General features: G+C 33.8%; 1 protein-coding gene across 1 annotated transcript in view; it reads right to left on the bottom strand.

Annotated features, from left to right (window-relative positions):
* The window catches only part of MDGA2 (MAM domain containing glycosylphosphatidylinositol anchor 2), a 786,958-nt gene that overhangs the window by 85,742 nt on the left and 685,388 nt on the right, over positions 1 to 15,828 (bottom strand). The window contains exon 10 of the mRNA XM_058540638.1: positions 11,653 to 11,801. Within this exon, the coding sequence (XP_058396621.1) occupies positions 11,653 to 11,801 (149 nt within the window). The remainder of the gene's footprint in view (positions 1 to 11,652; positions 11,802 to 15,828) is intronic.

Here is a 15,828-nt window from a genome sequence, read left to right as displayed (position 1 = left end):
CTAAGGAAAGGATAATATAAAAATTATAGAGGAGACAGTATAAAGGAAAGAAAAACAAAAGTTTTAAGTGAAACTACTCTTTTCAAAAATTCTTCTAGTTTTTTTTGTTGTTGTTAAAATGGGGACCCATTATTACAGTATCTTATACCATAAGCATAAACGCATGTACATTTGAAATTAGCTTCTCTAAGCAGAGAAGCTGCTTATTAAATATAAGAAAACTTCCTATGAATTTTTTTATTGTATCATTTTGCTAAGACATGGAGCTCTGAGAATAAATTTCAGTTTAAGATCTTCAGAAAATTAAAAGAAGTTTTACATGGATACATTAATACATTAAAGTTATTTTACATTATATCATGAAGTTTCCTTCAGATTTTATGTTTTTAAATTTTATTATTGTACATTTCCTTGAAAATATTCCATTAAATATGTGCCTAATAGTCATCTCGATAATGATTCATTTTCCTCTTAATATAAACAATCACATTCAAGAATATTTTAACATATAAAAATGAGAAAACAAACATTAACATGTTTTGACATAAGATTTTCTAAAGACAACATGCATGTAAGTAGTGAACATTTTCTTTATCTCTGCCTTCCTACTCCCTTCTTTCCCTCAACCTGCATTTAATCACCAAATCCTCCTGATTTTGCTGCATGAATTTCTCTCCAATCATCAATGCAGCAGCACTGATTCAGGTCATTATATTTCATTTGAAATAAAACAACAGCTTTTACTCAGTGCTGTCCCTTATTAATTTTCTACCATACTAGTGATTATTTGTCTCCTCTGTTTTGGCTCTTTCTGTGTCTCTTCACTTCTCTCAACGTCAAGTCCAACTTCACTGGAATGTTCATATGGCCCGTCATGATCCTAGTCCCTCGTATCTCCAGCTTGATCTTTCCTTCTTGCCTGAACTATGGTCCAGATAATTGCATTATTTTCAGTTCTCCAAACTTACTAGGTTGGCTTTGTATCCAGGCAAACATTAATTCCATCCATGGCCCTTGACCTGGGTAACTTCTGTTTAAACTCGGGAGGACAAGAACTACCCTCCCACCCACTCATCCCCACCCTGTTGGCAACTCAAAAGCTTGGCAGAGTTCTTCATGTATAATCTGAGTTTAGTACATATTTTGTTGATTACAAGAAAGAATTCTTCTTTCTTATTAGTGACTTCTTTATAAATTGACAAAATATAGAATAGATTTAGGCATTCATTTAAAACAAAGCCTAATTTCATTTTGTCTAGTCTCATTTCTTTAAGGCAAAGCAAATATCTCATTCTGGTATTAGTATTTTTAATTTGTAAACTTATTTTATTTGTCTGTAGAGAGAGCAGCAAGAAGTGAGCAGATGTATAGACTCTTCATGACACAGCTCTGGGCTGCCTATCCAATCTCATCTCCAACCAAACCCATCACTTCAAATTCTAAAAACTCATAGGGTTTTGTAGCAGTGAAGTACAGAAGCTAAAAAGAGAGCTTTTAGAATTAGACAAACAAGGTTAATATTCCAATCCCCCAATGATCTCTCTCTCTGCAGAACGTGGGTACATAGCTTAACTTTTGTCAGATTATTTCTGTATCTAAACAAGGGTGATAATATCAATTTCACAGGATGTTTTGGTGTTTAGTATTATACTGGAATATTTTCATAATTTATATTTTAATTTCCTCTGAACCAAACAATTACTTTATTTTTTCCTCATTTACCATTTTAAAAAGCAAGAACAGACATTAATATCACACCATAATTGAACAATTTATAAAACAACAAATTCAGGAAAAAATTTCCAGAAACAAGAAGCTTTGTACAAAATATATACATCGTGGGTGAAAAAGCAGATATATCCTCAAATATAGAGGAGATTAAAGAAATAAAAATATAATACTCAACTATGTGGGCATAGATTTATAAATATGGAAATATATTTATAAATTTTTAAATTTATAAAGATTTATAAAAAAGATTTATAAATATAGAAATATATAATATAGAAATTTAAACTAAAATATAAATAGCAACTAAAGTTAATACAAAAAGAACATGAAATGACTACAAAAGAAATTAGAAAACAAAGTAAAGCTTTCCATCAGAAGATGAAGAAGAAGAAGGAGGAGGAGGAGGGATGAGAGGGGGGAGGAGGAGAAAGAACAAGAAAAAAATAAAGAAAAAGGCTCAAGGCTCAGAGGGTATTCAGCTGAAGTATATTTGTCAGATTCAAAGTTAGATGGCTTGGGTTCAAATCCCAGCTTCATGTTTGATTTAACTCTGTGAGCTTGAGTGGGTTCCTTAACCCCCTGGTTTCTTCATCCTTAAGACAGGAGTAACAGTTGTATCTACCACCCTGTGTTGTTTTAAGAATTAAATACAGTAATATACTTAAAGCATCTAGAATAGTGTCAGACTGTATGATATAAACACTTCAAGCACAGCTATTAAGAATATGCAATGCCTATGATACTAAACTATTACTTTCAAATTTCTACTCAACTTCTTGCTTCTATCTTTTCAGAAAAGGTTTCTGTAACCTAAGTACACTAAAGCAACTTAAACACTTTATGATATTTTGCATTTCTTGTTTGAGCTCTTTAAAACAGAGAACAGAAACTTGGAAAACTAGCAATCCATTATCAAGCAATTGCACAGCAGTAGTTCTGTAATTTTATTGACCTCTGTCATGTTCTATATTAATTATTCAAGGGTAAATATTGTTCCAGTCATTTCAGATAAAATGCTGAAAAGCAGTCAAGGTTTTGATATAAAAATAGTGTAGAAATATATATATGACTCCACATTTTAAGGCAACTTAAGAAACTTAGAGAAGTACAACTGAAAATGATAAAGCTAAACTAATAGTAATTTACAATTAAAAACAGAAAGAAGCAATAGAAAATGGTTACCAATTCAAGACAACTTTGACAATCATTCCTTTTTGAAATTTGAGGGGATGATTACTTGGGAGTTGTAACAGTGTTTGAGTTAGTCACGCTCCTCTGTAAAGCACTGAATTGGTCATCGGGAGACTACCAAATGCAAATTTTAGTTTACATACACCACAATTAAGTAGCTTTAATACCTCATTAATGGGTTTTTTCTAAAAAACCCTTAGAAATACATACAAAAAGAAGCCTAAGGAACTGCGCATATCTTGCCCAGAACTAAAGAAAACATTTGCATTTGGGTTAGTTCTCATCCACCAGTTGAATCTTGAAACTGAGCAGTAGGCTGAGAACAATATTTTAATAATCACTGGTCTTGGAAAAGCATCAGTTCAGCCATAACCAGAGGATGCATCTCTGGTTGGAACTCAACAGTTACCCACTGTAACATGTAAATTTCAAATCCATTATTCCAAAAATCGTATTGAGCACCACATGCCAAGCACTGTGCTTGAAACAGTATTTATAGCGTGGTTTTTCCCATTGAGATTATATAAGAACGTTAGCATAAGAAAAAAACAGAAGTTGAAAATGGAATCTGATCTTAGTCTCTTCATTACAGTGGGACAACATAAACCAGTGGCTCTAGAAGTGCAGCCAAAACCAGCTGTGTCGGCGTCACACAGGAAGTTATTAGAAATACTAACTCTGCGGCCACACCCAGACCCACAAAACCAGAAAGTCTGGGGGTGGGGCCCAGTAACCGTTTAACAAGCCCTGTAGAAGATTCTGATGCACACTCAAATTTGAGAACCACTGCTATAACACAGAGAAGACTGTGTGTTCAGCTGATTAATAGATACAGTACATAAAGTACAAATATAGACGACACATTCATACATAAATCTGTATTCAAACAAACAACTTGCATAGTGTTGAAGCATGAAAAAAAGAAAATGACTGTTAATCCAAACTCCATTCTCCAATTTTTGATCTTTTTTCATCCTTAAAACAGTTGAATGAATGACTGTTTTCCATTGAACTCTACATTCCTAGTCATTTAAGACACTGTATATACACACATATATAAATATTGGTCTATTGGATAGTTTCTTTGATTTAGATCAAAGTCTTAGAATCCATAATAACCATGTAGTTACAGACTGTAAAAGATATAATTTAGACATTTATGAAATGTTCTTTCATCCAAGGAAATATATCAGTGAGTCTTCTCTTCGTAATAAATTCTGATTCAAGTGGACAGCCAGAATGGGCTCAGGTCGATTTAATTAGATTTGTAATCAGTTGACCTTGGAATAATATTAAATCTATCTATAATCTTTTTTTTTTCTATTTTGCTTTTAAGTATCTTAAAAAAAAAAAGCACTGATTTGTCAGTATCTGGTATTTTAAAAATGTAGGGTTTTTAATTTTTTTTTATTTATTTATTTATTTTTTTTGTGAGGAAGATCCGCCCTGAGCTAACATCCATGCTAATCCTCCTCTTTTTGCTGAGGAAGACCGGCTCTGAGCAAACATCTATTGCCAATCCTCCTCCTTTTTTTTTTTTCCCCCAAAGCCGCAGTAGATAGTTGTATGTCATAGATGCACATCCTTCTAGTTGCTGTACGTGGGACGTGGCCTCAGCATGGCCAGAGAAGCGGTGCATCAGCGCGCGCCTAGGGTCAGAACCCGGGCCGCCAGTAGCAGAGCGCGCGCACTTAACCGCTAAGCCACCGGGCCGGCCCCAAAATGTAGGGCTTTTTAACCTTTTAAAATTTTATTTAAAACTGAAAATGCCACCCCCCCCCCCCCAAACACACACACACACATTCATGCTCACACACTCTTTCCTTAGTTTCCATGACACTGGCAGATTTTCCCACCTCTCAGTTCTCTCTTTTTCACTGTAACTTCTATCATTACTGTCTTCACACAGTAAATTTATGTCTCTCTATCTGTGCTAGCTTCAGCTCTCCTGTCTAATGCTTCTGATGTATAAATTTACATATTCCAGGGGAAGTGTTCACTCAAATCCTAGTAGCATGTTCCTAACTAGGGTATCTTCATTTGTTTTATATTCCTTTAACACTCAAATTGAACAACTCCAATTCGAAAATATGAGCATACTTGCACACGTTGATTCAATATCTTACTTCTGTCAATAATTTAATACTCTTTCACTCCAAAAGTCTCTTTCAGGTTGCTAGTTTCCCACCACATTCAGGGTCAAGCAAAAGGAAAATTCTAATTTTCCCTAGCACTATTACTACACAAAATGAAATCTGCACAGAGGGCCACAGACTCAGAAAAACTCCTCTGGAAGTACTTGGAATTTTCCAAGACAGAGTCTCCTTATTTCACAAAGCTTTCTACATCAAAGGTCCACAGCTCAGGCAGGTCTTTCAAATGTACCATATTTATTCCTCCTAATAGACACATTGTGACATTAGTATTGATAGGAATGAAGAGGATGTGTGAGTGTCCTTCACTTGGAAGATGGAAATAACTTCACTTTTTACCAACTGGCTTATGGCTGCTTTCTTTTCCAGAGCCAAAGAGACCATTTACAAAGTGGCTTCTCTACATTTCTCTGTATCCCTTGCTCTCTTTTTTATCTATATATTTGATAATTTCCAGAACATTCACTAAAGATATTGAAGTAAATGGCAGAGAACATAAGGTCACTATACTTTTAAAAATTGTGTCTCAAAATTAGATCAGTATTCAAGTTCTGCCCATTTCAACATTTTCTTAATTCAATTTGTATGCCTCTCCCCCTTCACTACTCTAATCTAAATCTTACTGAAACTTACTTCAGATGTGCCTAACTGTGGTCTCCGCCTCTATTGTAATAGCATTCAATATACTATGGATGATATGATGAGATTAATCTATTGAAGATGTCATTTTATTCATGATTTAAGACTATACAGTGAATCCAGGTTCACTATCAATTCTCCACAGACTTCCCTGGACTGGCTTTAAAATGTCGTATGTTAAATGGTTCCTCCAAACATCTCTCTCAACAAAAACAGCCCAGTTGGCATAAATCAATATGCCAACTTTATTCCAATTTCACTTCTGTCTTATCCTACCATTTCCTTTAGCATCTGTAGACTGTGCCACAGAAACCAGTACTTCGTACAAATTGCTAAAGCATAAAAAGTCATCCCCCATGACCAACAAATTATACAGCACGTTCTTCAAATTCTTCTGCTTCTTCTATCAACACATTAAACTACAGACTTAGCAGTATTAATAACCACAATTATCATGTATATGGTCATTTATGTATATAATAAATTTATACATTTTTAATTACTATGATCTATTATAATATTAGGCTTCTGATAAATAATAATAAATGATGAATTATTTAATAAAATAACAAAAAATGTTTTAAATGGAAGGAAAATAAACTATAGCATAGTCATTATAGTCACATGTATGAAGACCAAAATGAAATTTATAATAAAATTCATCCAATAATCAATTATACCAAAAAGTGTATTTGTGATTAGTGATTTCTTGATTAGTCATTATTGATGATTACTATTTATGAAGAAAATTTTAATATAAACCTATAAAAACTAACAAACATGTCTCCACCTTGGTTATCACGTCTCTGAACCCCACTACTTGGCAGTACTAACTGCTCCCATATACGTCTCTGTGGCATTTTGTACATATTCCTACTACAGCACTTATTTTGACAAGATGTTGAGGACAATACTTCTTTTAAATGCTAGTAATCACTATACAATTAATTCACTCAAAGTTTTATTGACTGAGTGGGCAAATTAATATGATAATTCTAAGCATTTTAATATTTCATGACTTAAGAAGACAGGAACGGGGAAATTAATGTATTTTATTCAATAAACTATCTACTTTCCAAAGATGACAGTCAAAAGTCACATTCATTCTGTCTCTATGGCAGAATATAAAAAAGAAACTGTATAAAACCCTAAAATCCTTTATTATTAGAAACTATAGTTGTGTATGTTTCAAAAGGAGTCGAATGGTGTTTATGTTATTTGTTATGTTCAGATAACTTAGAAACAGTTATGCTTATTTCTTAATTCCTTAGATACCAAGGAGAGCAGACATTCAAATAACCTTTTTCTCTTCCCTATTAATCAACAAATGAAGCAAATAATTGGGAGGCTAGTAGCTGTCTAAGGAGATTAAGCAATTGCTTAACTGAGCCTAACAAGTATAACTTAAAGACATCAAGATTTTGAGAAAACTTTTTTTCCATACATTAATTTTTTAACTTCACATGATATATTTGTTCTCTTTGTAAGTTTCTTAAAGCAGTCATTCCAGAATTCCAGTGCTTTTTTTCTAGACATACTTTTAAGAAAAGTGTATAAGCCAATACTCAAATTCTGAGACAATTTTCCTCATCATATTTAAATAGAAACCATGTAATTTAACCAAAAGAGTCAAATAATTTTACCACATAGCTGGAGGAATGCTGGGTTCAGTTTACCACTCCAATCCAGCGGTGACTTGATAATCTTATTTAAGAATAGGTAATAAGATTTCTAATAGTTTTCGGATTAAAAACAAAGTAGGGTTCTTCAGAACTGAATTTGTCATTAGTCTTAAAGGATCAAATTTGCCTTTCGGAATTCATCTAATACAGCTTTGTACTGCATAACTAAGGCCATGTTTGATATTAAAAAGGGAGGTATTTTGCACTAGACAACCTAGATAGTTTACGGATAGAAGAAATTATTTAGATATATAGACTCAAAGTTAAAATATAGGCTAAAATAATAACACTTTAAAAAATCACAAAATATGTAACATAAATTATTAATAATCAATTTAAGAAAACTTGGTCTCATAATTAAAGACATAAATACTAATTATTAGGGAAGAAAATTCATTTTTTAAACTTATATTGCTTAGGTTACACTCCTAACATTGTTTATTTATCATTCAAGTTAGGTTGGTTACATTCAAAAGTTCACTGATTCAAGATTCTGAGACAGCTTGGGAGATGAAAAAGGCCATACACATGGAATATAAAATCTTTATTACAATGATCATCAGATCAGAATTCAAGAGTGATTTTTAAAAATACTGGTATCTGATTAGCTTAAAACAATGTTGATATCTAAGCGTACATACCTGAGGAAGAAGGAATCTCAATTTTATAAGAAAATATAAAAATATAATCGTATTTTACATTAATACCTTTCTTTCCTATTATTAAACAGGGGAGATATTCTTAAAGAACTATATTAATTTCATTGTATCGAGACTTCTTTTGCTCTATCATCCTAACTTTTGTGAATAAGGGATCTTCAAAAGGAATGCTGTCTATTGAGGCCATTTTGCATGTAAAGATTTTTCACATAAGGGTTAAGTGTAAAGAATATGATAGTGGGAAAGAGAAGTGTGTATACAGGCCCCTTCTGTTCTTACACTGTATCTACAATCGTCAGGTTCCTGTTCACATTGGCAGAACAGCACAAGGCCATCGCTCTTTATTGAGACCTCCCCAAAAGATATATCAAAATCTCTCTCCCATGGCAAGACATAGTATATGAGTAAAATTACCAATTAAAATAGAGAAATATAAAAAAGTACCCTAGGAAAAAATAATACTTATTTCTAAATATAAAAGAAAATCTTAAGAACAAAGAAGCCCACAAAAGAAAGCTACAACGAGTAAAGAGTTAGCTTCAAAAATTGTGCGAGAAAAAGGGATTGTCTTCTGGACCACGGTTGATAACACCAGAAATAGGTTTTCCTCCAGTGGATAGCATGAATCTCACAAACCTGGAAACAACAGTATTAGCTGCAGACTTACTGATCCGATCAAGAAGGCTTTAAACTAAGACTCCAAGTGGAACAGAAAAATGTGAATCAGTAAAATGGATATTATGGAGAACAATAGGTTTGAAATAAAAACGTCATAGTGAAAAAAAAGTCTAGGAATTATTTTGTGAAAATCATGGCTTGGAATTATAGTTAGGCCTAGGATATACACTGTACTAAATAAAACTAAAATAAAAATAGTAGACACGTTAAGCTCTTAAAATGCACTCTTTTTAATCCTTACACAACCCTGGCAGATGAGTGTAAGGGCTGCCACGGATGTTTGTGCCAGGAGTGCCCTGCACAAGGGAACCTGGACTGTGGGACAAGGGGAGTGTTTTCCCCTCCACACTCCAATTGCCCAACAGATATCACTATCTCCAATTTACAAGGTCGGAACCTAGGCTTAGGGATGTTCAGAAATCTGCTCAAGGTTCTACAGCTAAAAAATGATAAGGCTGAACTGGCTAAAACTGGAAGGCAGATGTGTCTGGAATTCATAATTTTAGCAAAACATAGTAAGGGGAAATTTATACACACATATGCACACGTATGTAATTTATTCTAAAGCAGCAGAGTAGGGGGAAATTATCTCACTGATTTGTCGACCAAGAACAGCACAGTGCCTGGGAAACCTGTGTCAATGCAGATCATTTAATGATCAAGAAAAACAGACAGGAATTTAGAGGAGACGCTCATGTTAGGAAAGGAAAATCAAAAAAGAGAAACTGTCATAGGAAAATAGCATAGCAAATCTAGAAAAAAATATTACAAAAGGTAGTTTATTAATAATGAGTACAAGATACAGATGAAAGGAAGGGCTGTAACTAGTTGGATCCCTCTTAGGAGGAAGTCCAATTCTGCTGAAATCTGGCTAGCTGAGGGGCAAGCCTCCAATAGTAACCACTTTTTGTTAAATTTGACTTTTAGAGAAGGTGACCTGCATACACAATGGAGACACTGGGAACAAAAGTTTTGAGGAATGCTGGAGGAAAGGAAAGGAATGATGAGCGGAGTTGGGTAAATTCTGCAGATGTGAAGCATATAGCCCTTCAGCACACAGGGAGCAATGGGCAGGTATCCAGATATTCTAAGAAAATATAACTGAGGAAGAAAATGAGAAACTAAAGATGAAATTCTGACTCTAATATTGCAAATAAACCTATAACCAGAAAAAAGGAAAGACACCTAAAAAAATAATTTAATTTTATAAATGGCAGTTTTGTATTTGGATATTAGTGTTTTCAAAAACATAGAGAATAAAAAGTGAATGTGAATGACCCAATCAGGTGGTAAGGACTTGGAAAATGAGTCTGTGGTGTCTAAAGTCAAGAGTGCTCTAAGACGCTCCAAATACGAAAGATCTAAAAATATCAGCTGTGTTAAGAAAAGAAAAAAAAAAGGGATAATCCCGCAAGCTGAGGGAGAAAGAACTGCTAATCTCTTTTTTTATTTATATTTTCTCTATTAAGGAAAATTATCATCAAATTAGAACAAGTAGAACAAATAATTTTGATATGGATTTGGAATTGATTTATTTGGAATTCAGATTTCCTTAGGAACCGAAGTAAATGAAGGATAATAACAGAGAATTTTCTGAATGATGCACTGCTGTCTGCTCTGTCAGTGACCTGTGAACACTGACACAAGAAAGCAGTGATTATCAAATGTCAGGAAGTATTCACTAGGAAAAGACTTTTTTTTTAGGTTATTAGACATGTAGGATAAGAATATTCAGTTCACAATGCATCTTAATTTGAATGAGGTATCTTACATAGCCTTTCATTATAACTTTGTGAACAAGATAGAAATACATTGGTTTTATGATAGTACAACTGAGTGGGTTGCTGGTGGTTGATCAATTTTTCTCCAAGCAAATTTTGTCCTTTCTACTGTCCAAACTCAAAATGCTATTCTGTGATTTATTTAAGGAAGTAAAAAAGACACTTGACAAATCCGTGGATAATGCAAAGTTGTGAGGGAGCGCTAATAGATTACGTGGTAATCAAATAAATCTTCAAAAACGTTTTGTTATGCTGAAACAGTCATCCCAGAAAACATACTATGTAACAGGAAACAATGTAAAGACCTACACTTAAATTTCAAAAATGTCATTTATACCACCAAAGGATAACTGAGTTTAACAGTAGTTCATTTGAAAAAGATGTAATATTTTCACATAACCCATGATCTTCAGCTACCTTAGGAAAATAGCATACTTGATTGTTTCTTCTCATTTTACTAAAATATTTCTATTCTTCAGACATATTAAATTAACTTCTAGGGCTGGCCCTGTGGCTTAGCGGTTAAGTGCGTGGGCTCCGCTGCTGGCCGCCGGGGTTCAGATCCCGGGCGTGCACTGACGCACTGCTTCTCTGGCCATGCTGAGGCCACGTCCCACATACAGCAACTAGAAGAATGTGCAACTATGATGTACAACTATCTACTGGGGCTTTGGGGGAAAAATAAATTTAAAAAATTTAAAAAAAAAAAATTAACTTCTAAAACATCCTATGTAACTTTGAACCCCTTAGGGTAAAAATATGTAGGACTTCTAGCTTCTTAGGAAATAAGACAACGAATTATACAGTATAGGTAAGTGTGAGCACATCTTACATAAGTTTCTTGCACAGCAATTATACCATGTAATTTCTACAGCATATCTAGTGATGAAGGATTTCAGAAAGCTCAAAGGATGTCACTTTAATATGTCAGCTGTCATAGTGGAAAATGCATAAATTAATTTCAAAGATCTGTAAATAATTTGGAACAGTTCTGTGTAGAGTGATATTATCTTGGTTACAGTAAAATATATTCTGGAATTCACGCAAAGTGATTAAAAATTTATATCAACAAATCATAGTAACAAGGTCTTCACGGAGGATCACAAAGGAAAAAAAAGACACCGATTAAATTTCTCACCTGCCTGATACCCAACCGGTATGCCACAATCCGATCTACTGCGTCAGGATTCATCTGTGTCCACTGTAGACTGTAGGAATAAACTCGGTGTCTGTTCTGCCACACAGGATTGTAGGTATCGTAATAGAATTCTGGAGCATAGGCCTTTCCTAAAAACAGAGAGAGTGCTTAAATTTGAATGGTGACAGATTACAGTGAAATATACTTATTCTTTTTGGTCCTTGTACCATGTTCTACTATGTGTTCCATAAGTAATTCTTGTATTTGAAAAGTCACTTTATTAAAATCTAATGAATTTTTTGGTCAATTTTGAGAATAGAGGCATGAGGATTTCTTGGTTGATTGGATGAGCGGTGTGAGAGGAAGAGAAGAACCATGGATGACTACAAGTTTTTTGGCCTAAGCAGCTGGAAGAATGGAGTTTCCATCAACTAAGATGAAAAGCTATGGAGGATCAAAGTGGGGTGGGGAGGAGACCACGAAGTTATTTTTGCACAATTTGAATGATCTAAATGGAGACATCAAGTGGGATGTACTAGTCTAGAACTCAGAAGGGCCAGGGTTGGAGATGTAATTTTGCAAACCATGGGCATATAGATAAATTTTAAATTTAAAGCCATGAGACTAATGAGATCTCTAAGGGAGTGTGAGTAGATAGAGAAGAAGACTAAGGTCTGACCCCAGGGCAATCCAAAGTTGAGATATGGGAGGAGGTAACAATGCCCCCGCAAAGGCCTGAGACAGAATAACCAGGAGGAAAATCAAACCTGGGGCATCCTAGAAGTCAAAAGAAGTACATCAGCAAGTCAGTGATCAACTCTGTCAAAAAAAAAATCAGTAAAAATGAAAATTTGTGTTTATATTATCTGTGTCTTTGGTCAATAAATTTGAAATTAACCAAACAAAAACTTAACAATAACACAAGAACTTTGGTCAATAATAAAAAAGCTTTTATTTAGATTTTAAGGGTGTCTGAAGTGCATATAGTGTACACAACATATATAAACCATCTCAGCTTTTGTTTTGATTGCCAAATTGAAAAGTGCACAGACCATTTGGAATTATGGGTCCAATGTCCTGATATTCTGAAATATAGATTTTTTTCACATCTTTCATTTTTTCTCACTTTTCATTTATTTTTCTATAATAAATAAATAGATTTATTTATTGAATCAACAATATTTAGTGAGAACCTATTAAATGCCAGGTAGTGTACTAGGTATTGGGGATATAACGAATGAGGAGGTATGGACTCTGTCCTCATAGAAATTACTTATATTTTCTTTCTCAAACTTTTCAAATAGCTTTGCAATTCTTACTGGATGATGAGTTAATAAGTTGCACATTTATCAGTCCTCATTCAACATCTTTTCTGTTTTTCCTTTTTTAAAAAATTAGGTGCAATATTAAACGTCCTCCTGGGTTCCTGTATGCAGGAACTTCTCTTACCTGGTTTTGCATATTTCTTCACCACTAGTCATCTATCATCTAGGGGTTGTAGAAGAGTTGATTCATAAAAACTTATAATAATGTTTAGATAGTTAAGGGTGGATTTTGAACACTAAGAATGAAAGTGATGGTCTCTATTTCCCTGGAGAAGTTCACTAGGAAAACGTAAAGTCAGACGAACTGAATGCAATTTTTGACAAGTTTACTAGTAAAATTAAATACAGCAGTCCCCCCTTATTTGCGGGGGATATGTTCTAAGACCCCCAGTGGATGCCTGGACCCGCAGATAGTACTGAACTCTGTATTCACTGTTTTTTCCTGTACAGACACACACCTATGATAAAGTTTAATTATAAGTGAAGCACAGTAAGAGATGAAAAATAACCAATAAGAACATAGAACAATTATAACAATGTGCTGTCATAAAAGTTACCGTAGATCTTAGCAACCTCAGCACACGATTTCTTTTTTTCCTTATTAAGTCAAGAACTTGCACATTTTCACTTAAAGGAAGCACTTTATGGCTTCTCTTTGGTATGTCCGAATCGCTAGCATCACTGCTCTTGCGCGTTGGGGCCATTATTAGGTAAAATAAGGGTTACTGGAACACAAGCACTGGCATGCCCAACAGTCGATCTGATAATGGGGACGCCTACTAAATGACCACCGGACAGGGAGTGTGTACAGAGTGAATCCGCTGGACAAAGGGATGATTCACGTCCCCAGCAGGACAGAGCCAGACAACAAGAGATTTCATCACAGCTACCCAGAATGGCTTGCAATTTAAAACTTATGAACTGTTTATCTCTGGAATTTTCCATTTAATATTTTCAGATGTATTTTGATTGGCTGACCATGGATAACTGAAACCGTGAAAAGAGAAGCCACCAATAAGGGGGGACTACTGTACATTGAATTAAATATCTGAACTTTAGTAACATTTGGAAAAGTCTCCTACACCAACATGTGTGCGTTAAAGAAAAATTTTGTATGAATATTCATTCAGTTGAATTGAAAATGGATTATTAACTCTGTACAAAGAATCTTGCAGAGAGGGAGGTCTCTAGAAAAGAGCCATCACGTTCATTTTGTTACTTTTTATCTTGTATGATATTTTTACTTATCACTAAATGATAGTACGAGTTCATGTTCACAATGCTTAAAAGCAAAATCCAGATGAGAGGAAAACAATATACTGAATGAAAGAAACAATACCCAAAACATCATTGACAACTGGTATTGGGGACCAAATTTCTCAAGATGTTGTTGAGGAAGTGCATTTAGTGATCACCTAGTTAAAGAGCTAGGAGTCTTGATTGAAAAGAAGCATCCAGAACCTATAAATGAAGTAATGAGCTCCTTAAGTTAACGTAAACCTAGAGTGTTTTCCTTAGAGAGTGGTGTCTAGATTGAATTGAGCAGGTAAGAGTCTCAATGGGGTTTTTTTGGTGGGGGGATGGGTGGTTCCTTTTGTTTTTTAACCAAGGTTGAAATACAAGGGATATCAGATTTAGTTCTAAGCATCACTTTTTTCATAAAATGAATGATGCCTTCAAATAGAAAAATGGAGAGAATAGAGCCACAACCAGAAGATATTCAGCATGGAAGAGAAAAAAATCTCTAAAAAAATCGGCAAATGGAGTCTAGTAAGAGTCGAAACTCTATTTACAGAGAAAGAATATCAGATTAAATTTTAACAGATCTATGAAATAAGATGAATACCAGTGAGTGGCTATTAAAGGGCTACATATTTTGACTTAGAACTGTTTTACCAATCCTCTCTGAATATGGAGTGGCCTAGCTCAATAGACTGTGATTATCCCTTCACTGAAGGCAATTAGTAATAACCTAGTAACCATTTAGCAGGGCTGAGATGGGTGACTGTCCGCAAGATGGCCATTAAGGTACCTCTCAGTCTCAAATCTCTAGGGTGCTATGAAACATGTGCCTGCTGTTTATTGTATCAATTCAATTGTTTTAAGCATACTTATTTACAAATTCCATTTCATGTTTCTATTATCTGTAGTCTAATCCTGCTTTTTGTTCACTGCCAGGAGAGTAATGGGCTGCATGTCATAAATGCAAATTGATATAATTCTAGGTCTAATTGTTCATCTAAATAAATACTTTTAAGATGATTGAAGTAGTTTGATTCTGAAGTCAAAAAAAAATCCTCATGATCTTGTAAATAACATGAATTTGTTTATTAAGATCTATTTTCAACATTGTGAAAAATTAAGCTACAATCTAACCATCATTTAAATATTCCAAACAGATCAAGTTTTAATGTAAAATTCTACCATCATTTTTATATTTAATTGCAGACTATTACAAAGGCTTTTCAATGTATTTTTAAAATATTTTATTTTATCTGCATTGACATATCTGCATAAAATGTAATAATTTTTCATGGAACTTTAGATTATAAAATAATTTAGAGATCATCTATCCTAATGTCTTATATGACAGATAGAGAAATTTAGAGACAGAGTAGAAATTGGGATGATATATGTAAGTTGATATAAACAAATAATCAAATATAACAGGACACATTACAAATTTTCATTTTTATTCATGAAATTAAAAAAAAATAGAGAAAGTTTATTTTAGTTGAATAATTGCACCACTTTAGAATTAAAAGTGGAAAAAGTGTTTTTAGATGGTGCATAAATAATATTGATTAGTTATAAAAAATTACTGATAAAAATAATTTTGAGTAGTTATAGT

This window comes from Diceros bicornis, chromosome 5 (assembly GCF_020826845.1).
Source record: "Diceros bicornis minor isolate mBicDic1 chromosome 5, mDicBic1.mat.cur, whole genome shotgun sequence".
Classification (NCBI taxonomy): Eukaryota; Metazoa; Chordata; class Mammalia; order Perissodactyla; family Rhinocerotidae; genus Diceros; species Diceros bicornis.
Note: the sequence above shows the minus strand (reverse complement) of the source record. Positions and strands in the feature narration are given on the sequence as shown.